The sequence below is a fragment of the Crocodylus porosus genome, unplaced genomic scaffold (assembly GCF_001723895.1).
Source record: "Crocodylus porosus isolate Cpor-Errol unplaced genomic scaffold, CroPor_comp1, whole genome shotgun sequence".
NCBI classification, from domain to species: Eukaryota; Metazoa; Chordata; order Crocodylia; family Crocodylidae; genus Crocodylus; species Crocodylus porosus.
The window spans coordinates 13907141-13923426 of NW_017728931.1; the positions used below are offsets into that span (position 1 = coordinate 13907141).

At 39.8% G+C, this 16286-nt stretch overlaps 1 protein-coding gene across 4 annotated transcripts in view; it reads right to left on the reverse strand.

Moving 5' to 3' along the window:
* Positions 1 to 16286, reverse strand: part of CCDC91 (coiled-coil domain containing 91) — a 340351-nt gene that overhangs the window by 292964 nt on the left and 31101 nt on the right. For all 4 annotated transcript variants that reach the window (XM_019544238.1, XM_019544237.1, XM_019544236.1 and 1 more), the window contains exons 2-3: positions 10188 to 10232; positions 9394 to 9472 (exon numbers count right to left, since the gene is read on the reverse strand). In XM_019544238.1, coding sequence (XP_019399783.1) covers positions 9394 to 9472; positions 10188 to 10217 — 109 coding nt within the window. In that variant the 5' untranslated portion in view covers positions 10218 to 10232. The remainder of the gene's footprint in view (positions 1 to 9393; positions 9473 to 10187; positions 10233 to 16286) is intronic.

A 16286-nucleotide genomic window follows, 5' to 3' on the forward strand; every position in this document is an offset into this window, starting at 1 on the left:
GAGTACTGCATCCAGTTTTGGGCTCCACAATTCAAAAAGGATCCGGAGAAGCTTGAGAGGGTCCAGAGAAGAGCCACATGCACAATGAGGTCAGGAAAACAGACCTTACGATGACAGGCTGAGAGCCATGGAGCTCTTTAGCCTGGAAAAGCGCAAGCTCAGGGGTGATCTGATGGCCTACAAGTTTATCAGGGATGACCACCAGTATCTGGGGGAATGTTTGTTCATCAGAGCGCCCCAAGGGTTGAACGGTCATAAACTGCTACAAGATCGTTTCAGGCTGGACATAAGGAAGAATTTCTTTACTGTCCGAGCACCCAAGGTCTGGAACAGCCTGCCATCAGAGGTGGTTCAAGCACCTGCATTGAACACCTTCAAGAGCAAATTGGATGCTTATCTTGGTGGGATCCTATGAACCCAGCTAACTTCCTGCCCTTTGGGCGGAGGGCTGTATTCGATGATCTTCCGAGGTCCCTTGCAGCCCTAATGTCTATGAAATCGATAAAGAACAAATGCATGAAACTCTGGATTCTCAAGTATGCCCCAATTTTTGAGTATGGTTCCCAAATACTTGAAGTTTAAGAAGATGGAAAATAAAAAGCCCAATTAAAAGAGGCTACAGATATCCACAGAGGTTTTTTTGCGGGGGTTATATGCCATCCTCCTAAAAGAAAGCTCCAGGCAGCTTATAAATAAAAAGTTAAATTATATAAACAGATAACATATTAAAATAAAATAATAAGTAATAAAACAACTTGACAAACAATGCCCCAAGCAACAGTCTCAGAACTTAACTCCACCTACTACAAGCCTGCCCAAATAAAATGTTCTTACAAAGCTTCTGGAAGATGTTGTGGCTCAGGCTCTGGCAAGGCTCAAAGGGGAGAGAGTTTCAAAGCTGAGGTGCAATTACCAAGAATGACCTTCCACATTTTCAGCAAAAGAACATGGACTGTAGATGCAACTTGCAGTGGATTCTTTGCTGACGTAAGCGATCACAATGCAACTTAAGGGCAGTCCTTCAGGCATATAGGGCCAAAGGCACATAGGACCCTATAAGTCAAGATCTTCACCTTGAACTGCACCCAGAAAGCTACTAGAAGCCAGTACAGACATTGGAGCACTGGAATAAAATGCTTCCGGTGAATCACCTTTTTCAGAAGTTGGATTCCCACATTCTCCACCACTTCCAAACAGTCTTCTACGGCAGCCCCACATACAGTACATTACAACAGCCTAGAGAGGTTATGAAATTATACAAGCAGCCCCAAATCTGTAAAAGAAAGTTGCAGCCTTCTCACCAGTTAGGAGTTTGTGGAAAATGTTCCTAGCCACTGCCACAACCTCAGAAAAACTGAGGAGCACCCCAAGGCTACAACCCTGAACCCTATTTATGACAGGTGTCTCTGTCCCCTGAAGTCATGTCTAGCCAACTATCATGACCCCTACCTCTGAAACCTCTGAAGTATTTCAGAACTGGGCAACCTAATAAATGGATGGAATCAATTCAGACCATTCCACTCTCTAAAGGTACTGTCATTTAAAAATGGGTCTGTGGGAACAAAAAATAATTATCCTAAACCATTTATATCCAGACTTTGCATCACTTGAAATATTTTATGAAGAGACAAAAAACAGAATTGAAAACACAACCAAGTTAAGTGCCTTTCAACCTTAGCAATAGTTGCTTGCAATATTTCTACAAGCCAGGGCAAATCACCACACCTAGTATCACACCAGTTTCAAAACATCCATCAGTGCCAGCACATCAAAAATACTGGATCCTTAACAGAAGCATTAAAAAAATATATGACTTACCAAATACATTGTTTCTAAATTCCATAGAATGAAGGCTCATTAATGACAAAGAGAAGACTATTCTCCAGGAACTTGGAGAATGCTCTGTAATTCTGAGCATGTGTTGAATGCTCTCAACATCAACATGAAAATTTAGCCAAATTCAGGTGACAGTCATGCCAAGGGCATCATCAGTACATGTGTTCCCAAGTCCTTTCATAGATAGCAAACTGACAGGATATCAGAAGAGCAGGGGAAAAAATATTCTCAAAATATATCTAAGGAAATGAATAAGGAGTTTATCTGATGCATCCTTTCACCAAGAACTGCAGAAATGGAAAGTGGCAGGTAAAATATAACCCTGGAGCAGTACAGCCTGAAAGGCTGCAGGGAAAGATAAAGGTAGTGTGAGATGATTTATCCTTATGTCAAAGATGGCAATAAATGAAAGCTAAAATAAATCTTCACCCCATCTGCATGTCACAAAAGCTAAAGAGAACCTCACTTCAATATACCCATATTTCAACAATTCACCCATATCAAAGTGATCTGAAAATATACCTACATAGCAAAGCCAAGGAAACATATTCTGTGAATACAGTGACACATTAGGTAGGAAAAAGTGAGGGCTATAAGCTGCATGAAAAAAAAATGGCATGTAAAAGCCAACATAGGGGGAAAAGAGAAAAAGTACTACAACTCTCCTCTTACACATCCTTCAGACACGACCTTCAAACCCATTTGTAACACCTACATAGGATGCTTCTAAGTCAGGGGCGGGCAATTATTTTGGGCAGAGGGTCGCTTACTGAGTTTTGGCAAGCCATCAAGGGCTGCATGATAAGCAGCCAGGGGCAGATAAATATTAATTTTCTAAATTTTTTAGGGGCCCCGTAGGCCAGATAGAATGGCCTGGCAGGCTGCATCCAGCCCCCGGGCCACATTTTGCCCACCCCTGTTCTAAGTAGACAAGTTCTTCATGATAGAATTGTCCCTCCTCCTGCTGATATTTTGATTGGCAGTGATATAATTATCATAGTTGGCATTTAAACTGCCACAACATCTCACTGAACTGAACGTAAACAATTCATACCTCCTAACCCACTGACTCTGATATGTCTGAAGACAGGTTTGTTCAATACACATGAAGTGTTCTCCGAGTTTGCATTTGTTTATTTTTTGCAATTATGATGGCCAGTAACTTTTTTAAAAACATCAAATGGCAATAACCACAATAAAGAACTGATGTAATGAAATGCTATGACTCAACCCAACCTCATTTCAGAGCAGGCTAAAACTGTCCAAGTCCCTCAAATTTTAACTAGAAGTGAAAGTGGCATCTAGCTTAATAGAAAAGTGTCTAAAGGGAAAAGCAGAAAATTAAAAACTGCCTCAATCTTAATGCATGAAGAACAGTAACCATATGTTAACTACAAACAGTTAGTAAGAAAAGCATTATGTAATATTCTCAGTAGCATGCCTTTGGAATACTACCCTATGGCTTATCTCGAGGCACTACATACGTCAGATACACAATTTACAAATGTGGTCTTGACTAGCATTTGTAAACATAACAGTTCCTAACTCACACAGCTTGAATCAGCAACTCCAGCCCAGACGGCACCCCCACTCCATTCCCAAGTCAGCAGTTTCTGCATGAATTTCACTGAGACAGCATCTATTGCTCAGCATTCTCCAAGTCACAGCTTTTACTAGAGTTAGAACAATCCACAGCAGGCCAGACTCATGCAGCCCCTTCTTAGCATTGCCAAAGAGCCCTCCTCTGGCCAGTACTGATTTAGTCCGAGTCACTCGCTCTCAATCTTCTATCACCTGGCACATCATTCTTAACCTTGAAGCCCACAGAAAATATCAGAGTCACACTAGATTTCATCAAGTTTCTGTTAATGGCAGAAAATGTTTACTACATTACAACTGAAGTAAAGGTACCCACCCCATCCCCCAGCCACTAGACTGAATCAACAATAAAAAAACAATATGAAACGGTATGTAGAAGTAGCTATTTAAATATGTTTCAGCAGGGAAGCATCAAATCATACACTATCAAACTCTATATGCTTTTTTAATCATGTTATTGATTTGTTTATTACTTTTAACTAAATGAGTATTAAGAACCAAGAGTCTTCTAACTGAAGCCTATGTTTCTGCTACCAGAGATGATGCTACAACCTCTTAAAAACTCATAATCATAAAGCTGGATTCTTAAATCAAAGTGAATCAAATTTCTTCCTGTACTACCACAAACTCATTTTCTTCTTAATTCATGGCCATCTGAACATTTATTACTATAAAAATTTACTCCAGTTAAATGGTTTACTCTGTTAAATGAGGGCTCAGACTAAATGGTAACTGCATATTAATATATATGAAAAGATCTGAGAATGGCATAATTAACACCTTTTTTTCTTGATATGATGGGTGTAACAGGGCACTGATCTTGGGCCCTGTTACAATCTGGAGAGCCTCACTGAACCCAGACACGCAGGAGGACCTACCGGGAGGTGAAGGACCAGCAACATGGCAGAGGGAGCTAAGACTACAATGTCTGGGGCAGACATGGAAGCCTCCATGCCCAACGCGTGGGGAAGCCAGGTCATCAGACCCTGGAGACAGCTCCTATTGCCCAGGAGGAGCCTGGCCAGAAGATAAGGCTGTGCCAACCCTAGAGAAGTTTGCCCCAGAGAGGGGGAGCACAAGCAAGGCAGAGCTTGTGGAGCCGTGTGGAGGTACAGAACTGGTAATAGAAACCAGACTAACAGACTGGAGACAGCGCAAACCTAAGCAGGACACAGAAAGCCCGCAAGCATCACAGGAGAGCTGACTCTTAAAGCCACAGTGAAGGAAAACACTAGAAGGGAGGGACAGGCTACAACTAGATCTGGACATGTTACAGGGTTGGGCAGATGAGAATAGGATGGGATTCAATACTGACAAGTGCACGGTAGTGCACCTAGGGAGAAAGAACCAGCAACATACCTATAGGCTGGGGAACTCCTTTCTCATTAGCACAGAGGCAGAAAGGGATCTTGGAGTCATTACTGATTCCAAGATGAACATGGGCCGTCAATGTGAGGATGCGGTCAGTAAGGCTAACAGATCCACAGATGCATCACGAGCAGAAGGATCATTTCCTTGGATGTCATGCATCCAAGGAGGTGATCCTTCCCCTCTATGTTAACATTGGTCAGGCCACAGTTGGAGTACTGCATCCAGTTCTGGGCGCTGCACTTCAGGAGAGATGTGGACAGCACTGAGAGGGTCCAGAGGAGGGCCACTCGCATGGTAAGGTGGCAGCAGGGCAAGCCCTACGAGGAGAAGCTATGGGACCTAAACCTATTCAACCTCCACAAGAGAATGCTGAGAGGGGATCTGGCAGCTCTCTATAAAGGAAAACGGCCACAAGTTGATTGAGAGTAAATTCAGGCTAGACATCAGAAGGCACTACTTCACACTCAGGGTGGCTAGGATCTGGAACCAACTTCCAAGGGAAGTGGTGCTCGATCCTACCTTGGGGTCTTCAAAAGGAGACTAGATAATCACCTAACCAGGGTCATTTGATCCCAGCATTCTTTCCTGCCACAGCAGGGGGTCGGACTTGATGAATTGCTCAGGTCCCTTCTGACCCTACCAACTATGAAACAATGAAACGGGCTACCCAGACCAGTACAGTGGACATTTAAAGGGGTTTATGTCCAGGATATTGAACTTGGTTAAGCCATAAAGGTCCACGGGTGAGGGGCTCCTGTCCCATTGGCTTAAAGAAGAAACCAGTCCTCACTGGATCTAATGAATTGATGAGCAAAATGAATTAACTGCGGCCAGTTAGTTGACTGGACTGATAGGGAATTGATTAATGGAATGCTGACGGACTTTACAGCTGAGCATCCAGAGGATGGATGGAAAAGAAACAATTTGATGTTGTGGCATGAACTCCAGAGAAGGTGACATTAGTTAACTGATACAGCTCAAGTAGAAAATGGGGTTGTGACAGTGTGAACCCAATGGAAGCATAAACCCCAACTAATTAAAGTAAGAATCAAACCAGGTAATTGCTGAGGTGATGGCTGGGTGGTTACTAGGTCTAAATACACTGTCCGTGAGAGGACGAGCCCCAGAGACAGGTCACGTGCTGGTGCCTACATTGGTGTGGTAAGGGCAGGGTATCAGGGAGGCAGAGCCCTGTAAAAAAAAAAAAAAAATCGTAAGCTACCCTGCTTACTAGTGGTAACAAACACCTCGCCTCTCCTTATTCTCCTTCTTGTTTTGAATATCAAGGCATGGCAGGAGAGCATTAAGGAAGGTAATCTAGAGTCAAGGGAGAGTGACTGCTGATTGCTCACCATCAAGAACGAAATTCCCACAGTGGGCTTACACATTAAAAGAGTGAGGAGGATGGAGAGGAGCACAGAATGTTACAAGATAAAGAACATAAGGAAAATCATATTAAATCTCTGACAAGTCATCAGTTCTGTATCGCAAGCCTGTTCAGCTATTTAGTAGGCGGGGGTAGATGAAGAAGAGAAACTGGTATGTTCCAGTGCCTAACTGCCAAGGCCTATAAGACAGCAAAGGTTTCTTAAAATGTTTATGGTAGCTTGCAACTCAGCTTCTGAATTGTATTGAAGCCTGAGAGTTAAGCCCAAGTAGTAGGGCTCTACTACAGCTTATACAGCCATGTCTCTGACACTGGCAGAAGTACAGGAATCACATTTTCATTCAAATGACACTGCCTAAATAATCTTGAAGCATAAACACAGTGTTTAAGGCTCCTTTCTGTTCTCCTTACAATCACATGTATTGAATCAATGGCAAGATCTTACTCTATTGATTTTCAAATAGCTCCCCACATCCTTCAGAGTGATTACATAATTATAAGAAGTCAAGATTATGTTCCATACTCCTATGTCCTTTAATTGAAATTTATTCTGAAGTCCAACCATTCAGCACACAGCAGCTGTTCTTTTGCATAAGTGTTTCCTTTTTATGAGCTCTGGAGAGAAAGGAGGAAGGAACTGAAATCTATTACTTATACTGACACCACACTGAAGAGTATCCTTTGTGTCTTCCTCAATAAAACAGTCAGAGTTAGCAGAGCATGAGCAGCCAGCAGTTTTCCAGACACTAAGAGAAGTATCAGCAGACACACATAATTGTGAACAGTTGGTCTGTACACATGTGCAGTATTATTTTTTCTAATATTCTCTTATTAATTTCTTCATGACATTTGTGAAGTTCCTTTTCTTAAAATTTAAAATCTGCAAGGCAAGGCCTGTTTTGTTTGTTTGTTTTTTTACTTCTGTGCTTACATGGCATCCAACACAACTCATATCCTGAAAGTAACTTCTGCAGACTACCATAATACTAAAACAATTATCTAATGTAGCTCTGCCTCCACTACAAGTCAAAGTAATGCAAATAATCCCTTAACACTACATCCTAATCCAAGAAAACTACATGGAAAAATAAAATGTGGACTCGCATTGTTATCTTTACTGTTGTCTAAAAAGAGCCCAAAACATCACTATACTCACAGTTATCCTATTCCATCATAAATTAAACCTGGAATACAAGTGCTCAGGTCTGGGGACAAAATAGGAAAACATGTTATTCCGCCTACCATCATGTAAATTCTTAACTGTCTCTCCTCTTTTGAATGAAAATGAGTGATAACTTTTATAAAGTGTTGCCATTTAAAAACCTCTTAAACCTGATCCTTGAAAAGAACACTATTTCACTGAAACATATATTCTATCATGCTGTCCATCAATAGGCAGAGCCTGAGGGAAAAGGGGAAAGTGTTGGTCCAAGTTCAACTTCAATTTTTGCAAAGATACTATATGCAAGAAATTGATGATAACTACTTACATGCACACCTTGTCCAGTGAAGATTAATTCATGAAAACACATTGGAACATCAGAGGACATGGTATTTAATTTTAAGAAAGGCTTGAGGGCGATTGATGGGAACATAAACAGGATGTGCAAAAAGAATTATATCCCAAAAAAGCCTAGGGCAGATAGACTGCCCATTTCTCTGTTTTATAAAATTAAAGTTACAAGGCATTACCTACAAAGATACTACTCTTTTAAAATCTTGCCTATTGCTAAAATTCACTTTATTCATTAAACTTTTGTAGGGGTATACTTGCACTAGAAATGTTACAGTAGACATAAAAAATAGAATTGAGAGTTTCAGTTTGTAATATTACACTCAAATAAAAGGGTTTTCTTAATTCTAAAACATTGTTTAAACCAGTATAACAACCAACCTTAGAACATTCAGTTTTGCATAAATCACAGAAAACTTTTAAATATGATTTAAAATTAAGGTATATAGGTGTAATGTTTGCCCTCAAATAGACTTTAGAAAACAGATAACAGACAGGTAGGCTAGAATGAGATGGTGAAACTCAGGCCCACTCTACACTTTACAGCTATTGTGCAATTAACTGGATAACTGCACAATTAAACTGAGACCAGCTACACATGCAAAGTACCTATATCACACCATAAAAGGGTCCAACCAGCTTTTGAAGTTAGAACTCAAAAATACGTACTAACTTTATAACTGGTTGCTATCCCCCTTTAATCTGCATGTGTACCAAGCTCTGCCCTACTGCTAGGAACCCTATCAGCTGGCTGGGTTCCCAGCCACAGGATGTGCCATGGTAACCAGGACTAGGAATCCCAGAGCTGAGGGGACTCTCAGTCCTTGCAGTGCCTGTCAGCTGAAGAACTCTGGGTCCCAGGAGAGCATGGCTGTGATCTCGCAACCCTAAGGGTGCATGGTGGCATCTTGACTAGCATCTGTGATCTCCCATCCATGCGGGTGCTCCATGCACCCCACAGCTGGGAGATCAGAGCAACTGCAATCTCTCAGCTACAGAATACCTACCATGCTCCCCGTGGCCAGGAGATCGTGGTCCCACAGCTGATGTGGTTCAGAGTCCTGAGTGTGCCCTACTTGCATGCAGGACTGTGAGTCCCATCAGCTGCAGGATTCACAGTGCTGGTTGCATCTGGGGCACAGTTGGGGCTGCAAGTACCCTATTTTACAGTGCATATATACTGGCAATAAGGCATAATAGGACCATAGGCCGGATCCCAAAATCACGCCTCCTGCCATGCACAGCAGGAGGTATGATTGTGTGGATCATGCATTAGAGTAAGAATTTATTTATACTTATACATTTCTATGACAGGGAAAGCAACTAGCAATCATTATACAGAATTCTTGTGATCTCTTAAGGAAGATTTCTAACCTTCTATTGTTTAAAGCAGACCATTGATGTACATGTGGGGCAATGCCCTCAAGCTAGAGAAATGTTTTTCCTTTGTCCCATGAAATTCCACAGAGTTTGTGAACAACTGAAAAACCATTTTTGTCTTCTTTCTCACTCTCATTCCTCAAGAATATTTGTACTATATACCAGAACAATTACAGAACAGACAATCATACCAACATGCCATGTTTACGCTATTATCAAAGTAGCAACCAGTGCTTTATTGAAAATGCCTGAGAGCAGGGGAAGTCATCTGCAAAAGAGATGAACTTGGATTAGTCATTACCAATACCTGTGGGAAACACTGCCCAAGGAATAGCAGGAGATGTAGTCTGGGTTTCACCATCTCCACCTTCAAAGGTTTCTGCTGCCTAGAAATATGGAAAATATTTTAAGAGTTTTAGACACAGGCTTTCCAGGAGGTACTTTCTAATGACCACGCTTATCACTAGGACAGATTTTTCAAATGTATTCCATTATCAATGCATTGCATTAGTGTTACTAAAATAAAAAGAACATTTTTTTCTGGAGTATCTGACCTACTCTAATGAGCATCCACTACTTTATGTTACTAGTTAAAACATGGAAACATGAAAACAAGAAAGGAAAGAAATTCACATATAAATGGCTTCCAAAGAAATTCCATTCCTAACTGAACAAGCATTTTAAAATCTTACATTTTCACAATTTTAAATTAAAAACAAGCCACCTGATGCACAGAAAGGAGTATATTACACATATTAGGTAACAGAAGTAATCAGAAATCATTTTAAAATCTACTCCACATTTTTCAAATATGAATATCTAATCTTAGATATTGAAACACAGACATATAGTGGAGTGGTCTGATTTCCGTAGCTGCTGAGAAAACCCAATTTCTGACTTACCCAGAAAAAATCCCCCCACCTCTTATTATTTAATACAAGTGTGGTAAATTTTGCTTTAACTTTGACAACTTGGTCCAATTTCATTTTAACAACTGTACTACTACTAATTATAATCTCTATCAATCCTCTCAAATGATGTGCTTTCAAAACATTGTTTTAATCCTTTTTTTTTTTCAACAAACATAAAAATATGACATACCTCAAAACCTCCAAAATCATCATCATCCATTCTCCTAGCTGGCACCTAGAAAACAACATACAATAATACTGATCAAAAATTCAAAGCTCTTAGCAATCATTGGCTGGGTATATCAGTCTGCAAAGCAGAATATTTCAGGCAGACTTCAAAAATATCCTCAAGTAGAATATATTATAGAAGTCAAGCTTTGAGGAGACAAAGGGATGACCAACTATGACAGGCTCTGTATTTAAGGGAAATGAGTGCAACAAAACGGACAGCAACAGACAAAGGAAACTACTTTTTCTTAAGTTTCCTTTATAATGAAGAATATCAGTGATAAGATTGAATCCCGTGGGACACAAGAATGGAGAGCCCTAAAAGAAGTGAAGGTTTAGAGCTGTCCAGCTCTATGCTCTAACCGCTATCTATTCAATAAAAGTTAGCAGAGCCATCTTAAAAGTGGTTCTGTCTTTTGTTACTAGGCTCAGCAGGCAAGTCCACAGCAAATTAATCCACCATCCACACAGTACTGAAGGCTGCCAACTGAGCTAGTCACTTGAATATTGGACTGACAATCACCATCGCAAAATTGCATACAGTTCTATACATTTTATCACAGACCAGCACATTCTTCCAAAGTGAAAAATTGCCTTTATTGATAATAAGATCTGGTGAATTTTATCATAAAATTATAAAAAGAATAGTGCCTTTTTAAAGTAAAATTTATATCTACCCTGTGTTCTGAAGAATTGTACACATAAGCCAGAAATGGAAAAAACATTTTTACATTTAGAGTTGCTTTTCCAAATTGGCAATGTGGCTGAATTCAATAATGTTTCCTGCTTTTCCCATCACTTCTTAGTTTTCTGGCAACATCAGCACAAACTCCAACTTAGAACAAGACTGTGGTAAATTTCTGGAAATCTTTCTCCTACCACAGAAGTTCTTCCGTAGGATTCATGGACGGGGTTGATTTAGATTTTCAAAACTGATCAGCATTTTTGAGTTGCAGCCATAACTTCTGTGGCATTTTGATATATTTTTAGCTAAAACTCCCTTGTTCCTTTTCAAAAAAGTGCAGAACAAGTTACCCTGTTGACAAAGGTAAATCAAGCCATGCATGCATGGAGGTTCACAAAAAAATTAAACAAGTAATATATTCACAAAGTCCCTCTGTGTCTGATTAAGGATAAGGATGAGCCAACAAATATCAATGTATGCATCAAAAAGTTAAGAAATTTTTAAATTAATTCCTAGTTCAATTAAATCATTGGCTGGGAAAGGATGTCAGTAACAAGAAAGGACATGAGCAGAGGTAAACAGACATAGGAGGTTTAGAGGAAAACTTAATGAATTAGAACATAAAAACATAACTTTCGCCAAAATTAGAAGTTGGCACACAAATTCAGACCTGGTGCTGAAAAGCATTAGCCATAGAGGAAATTGTGCTTGCACCAAACATCTCCCTCCCAGCAGGCATTGACATTTAGAAATATCCAGTTCTTTCAGAGAATGTCAGATGATCAGCACTGTCATGGCTAACAATAATTGGAGTCAATTTAATACTAAAAAAAAAAAAAAACCTAGACAATTTTCATTTGTTCCCTGACCAAAGAAACAAAACATCCACAGAGTATTTTTTCTCATTTCCTTGGTACAAAAATATTGTGTGAAATTAAATGGAAAAATTAGACAAGAACCCACTGCTGAAGAAAAGAACATCAAAACCAATTTATGACACTGCATAATCATCATGCATCATTAGCATGTGTCCAAAAATAAAGGATCAGATATACTTAGCTACATAAAGTTCTCAAATTTGTTATATATGTAAATGAATGTGATTCACTTGTCAATAGTAAGGCCAAGACAACAGTAAAACAATACACAAGATAAACTGAAATTACTTTTTAATCTTTTCTTTTTGCTGACCTGTTTGTTATATAAAAATTCTATTAACAACCTAATGGTGCATTAAAATATTTTAGTGCTTTCAGTAATTTAACTTTGTTAACTTAAAGTTCAACTTTAAGAATGAACAAAAAACTTGCATCTTGTGAGCTTCTCCCTCTAGTCTCATTTGCATTTAGACCACCATGGCATCGCACCCTTGTGGCAATAATAGCAATTGCTTACATGGAACATTCATTCTAATAGTAGAAAAAAACAAACACAACATAGTTTAGCTGTTTAATATGATGGAGTAGTAGGAAATAAGAAAAAAAGTACCACCTGATCAGCAAGATCTCTACAGACCACTGAAAGTGTTTTGTGGACTAATGACAGCCTATGGACCCCATCATAATAACTGTTGTGTTAAGCATTTTATTCTCCACTTTTTAGCATTGTTTAATCTCAATTGGAGTAGTTTGCTCCACTTTAAGCACCAAATCTTTAAGTTACAAATCTGGACAAACTGGAAAAATATATTTTCTCACATACAAAATGCCCCTTCCCTCCCCCAAATATGGTGCGTGTTTTAAGAAGGTAACTTGTTTTCTTCGCTGGAAAAAAAGCATGTGCCACAAGTACATACCGTGAAACTGCCAAGATGACAGGAGTCTTGTGTTTACCCTCTCATACCCATAGCTATTACCTGAGTATTGCAGCTTGTGCCTGAAGCATCACCAAGTGTGCTACCAGTAGGTACCTTGATAAGGCTTGTGATGTGGAAACAACATTTTATTTACTTATATAAACAGCTATTTACAGTAAAGAACTAACAGTCTTGCTACTGCCCTTGCAAGGATCTGGGGCCTAACCTTGTGTGACATCAAGTATGTCCTCCTTGGAATACAGTGTGCCCAGAAAGATGTGGCATCCTAGGAGACAGTCTGGGTGAGTCAGCAGGAACTTCCTGTCATACAAGGGAAACATTATGTTCCCAGGAGGACTTATTCTATGTCACACAGTCAGCTATGACTCTGGAAATACTATTTTTTTTCCTTACACTATCCCTTCCAAAAAACAAGGTGCATATTTTACTTGGGGACAAGTTGTTTGCAAGGAAATATCATACCAGGGAAATTAACAAGTTCAGAGGAGAGAGACTAAAGTTAAAAGAAATAGGCAAATCGAAAAAGGTCACTATGAAGAAGCTGTGTTTCTATAAATACGTAAGATCAATGACTGATTATTTTTCATACATTGCCAAGGACAAAAGCAGTAATCTGCATAAACTGTTGTCAGAAAAAGGCATGTTTCATATCAGAAACTAACTAGAACCAAGAAGATTTGTAAGCACTAGCATTTGAGATATTCCAATCTAAATTGGGCACCTATCGACCATGAGCTGTTCAGACAAAATTAAAAAAAAAAAAAAAAAAATCAGGCCTTTCACTAGTTAAAAATCTTTTCCAACTCCAACAACATTACAAGCATTCAGTTTAAAAAAAAAAAGATGTGAAAGTATTTTAACTCTGCCACTTAACAACTGTACTGAAAAAAATAAACAAAGATTTTTTTTTTCCACTTTGGTGTTATGGAAGTGCTTATCCACAGGATGAAAATTCAGAACTTCTCATCCGCTTAACTAAAACTACTATATTCTCAGGCTGTTTTCTTTTTGAATTCATGTACTCTAAAAGTGCTACAAAAGTTTGACTCTCAACACACCAAAAGGAACATTATTTGTGGCTCCTTAATTACAAAGAAGTAACTAATTGCTGGCAAGCTACCCTGTCTCAACTGTGACTGGATGTGGGCTATAAAATGTCTGTTACTGGAGACCAAATAACTGCAGATTTAGACAAGCCGCTGCTCTCAAATTACAAATTTACAAAAATTACAAGTGACCTAATCCAGTTCACTTACAAAATATGAACATTCCGCAGACAATCATTTATTACAGGACTCAAGAAGATCACACCCCCAACATCTCAGTATCAAACAGCAGATTTTCCTGAAGAATCTAAAGCCCTCAATTTCTGTAGAAGTTAAGTTTTCATTTAATACAGGTTTCTGTTGGTTGAAATGAGCCAGTGTTTTATTAAGATTCTCTCTCTTCAAGTGCTTCAATCATCACAACCAATACGGTAAATTTATGTGAAAAATATTTCTCATCAATGCTATGGTAGCACTACTCATAAGTAGTGCTCAAATGTATGGGCAAGTTAAGCTTTGTATTCCTATGCTTCTTGTAACCAAAATGTAGAAAGAATTCCCTAATTCACTAATTCCTGAAATATTTTAAAGGTCACATTTACAGAATTTTCTGTACCTTTTTTAATCCATTTCAGATCAAGGATGAAACAAGTTTTCCAAAAAGTTTGAGGAAGGTGCACTAGTATCTTATCCTTTGGAAAACTAAGACATAGAAGAGTAATCTTGACAGAGACATTTACAGTACCTAAGCATAACGAAACTTCAGCTTCTAGCCAGAGTTAAATGCATTTTGCACCAGTCGGTAGCATTATGTTACTAATACTGATACATGTTACTAACAGTGGTAAAAACCAAAACAAATCTGGATAGTTTTCTTCTAGCTTTTTGTGGGATACAGTATCTTATCATCCATTCATCCATCACAAGAGGACTGTTCTACCAACCCTAAAGTCAAAGTGGCCATTGTTGACTTCAAAGTCAAATTCATCATTAGAGTGCTCAATCTCCTCAATTTTCTGAAGAAATGCTCACTTAAAAACAAAATCTGACTTCCCGGTGAATGGAAGCAGACTTTGTGCAGACTGCACCAGCATAATCTATCTTTGGGAATTCAAAACAGGAGACGGTCCTCCTCTTAAAAGTGTTAGTATTTCCCACCACCCATCCAGAGTCAATATGGCATTTGGATTTTTCTAAGATAAGAGGGCCATCTCCACAAAATGCTCAATACAGTGGAAATGGAGTCTGCAAATTATGGAAGGCTACAGGCTGCAGTTAGAAAATACTAGAGAAATGAGATCAGTTTGCCATTCTTCTAGTAAGAAACATCACCCTGAGCAGAAAGAAGATGGCACCTTCAAGTCCCAATCCCCCTCTGGCAGGTCTTTGTTCATCTACGAGAAGCTATTTGAGAAAAGACAGTCTTGGTGTGGGGGGGAGATGCCTTGCAGTTGTTTTCACTCATTTATTCAAGTCTAGAGAATTGTGTCTGGAATTCAATTTATACATTAATTTGCACACAGCCAACCAGCGTCTCTCAACCAGGGAGCTAGGGCACATGTGATATATCCTCCTTTTACTGTACTTGTGAGGCAAATGCACAATAAGAGTGGGGGGGGGAATGAAAATATACCATGAAAATAAAATAAAATGAAAAATGCAGTAGAGAAGAAAAAAGAAAAAGCAAGGACCCATAAAATGGAGTAGACTTGTCAAAACTAAAGTAGAGAACAAGTAGGCTTGTTTTACAGCTTACAGCATGCCAAACCTTCTGCTACTGCCAGCCCTTCCTCTCACTATATACATGCTAGCTCTGTCTAGGCATAAGGAAATCTGGGACACTGGCTCCTTGCCCCCACCCGAGTCAGTGGCACTGCTGCATGCAGTGGCAAAGGCCAGCAGGCAGAAATGCAGATGTAGTCCAGCAGGGAAGCGAAGCTCCAGCAGGGAAGCGAAGCTGCCTGGTGCACTACGCCACCCCAGCTCCCTGCTGGAGTTTACCCCATGCCCCTGCCATTCCAGGAATGCTTGTTTTAATTTTCACTAACCAGGCAGGACCGGCCTTCAAAATCTGGGACTGTCCCTGGCAAACTAGGATCTATGGTCACCCTATCCAGGCATGGCCACAAACTGCAGAGGTTTCTACCCAGGTTCTTGTCTGAAGGATTGCAGTCTGTGTGTCCCTGCCAAAGAGCTAGGTGGGGGGGTGCTTGCAATGCAAGAGGTGCCTCCTGGTGGATTCTAATCAGGCAAGGGAGCTGTAGGAACAGGTAGATAGGCTAAAAACATCTGTGAGCATGAGCCCTTCACTGACTCAATACACAAAGACACCTCCAGCATCATGAGAGACAGCCAGAGAAAGCATTGGAACATGCAGACTACACAGATTCTCTAAAAGGGGGAAGCTGGCAGCTTGTCACCTCTAGCAACAGAGAGAACTCTTCTTCCCAACCTGTGGCTGCCTAGCTGGAGAAAAGGTATGAAGCCCTAGCATTGGATAAGAAGCTTAGTCTA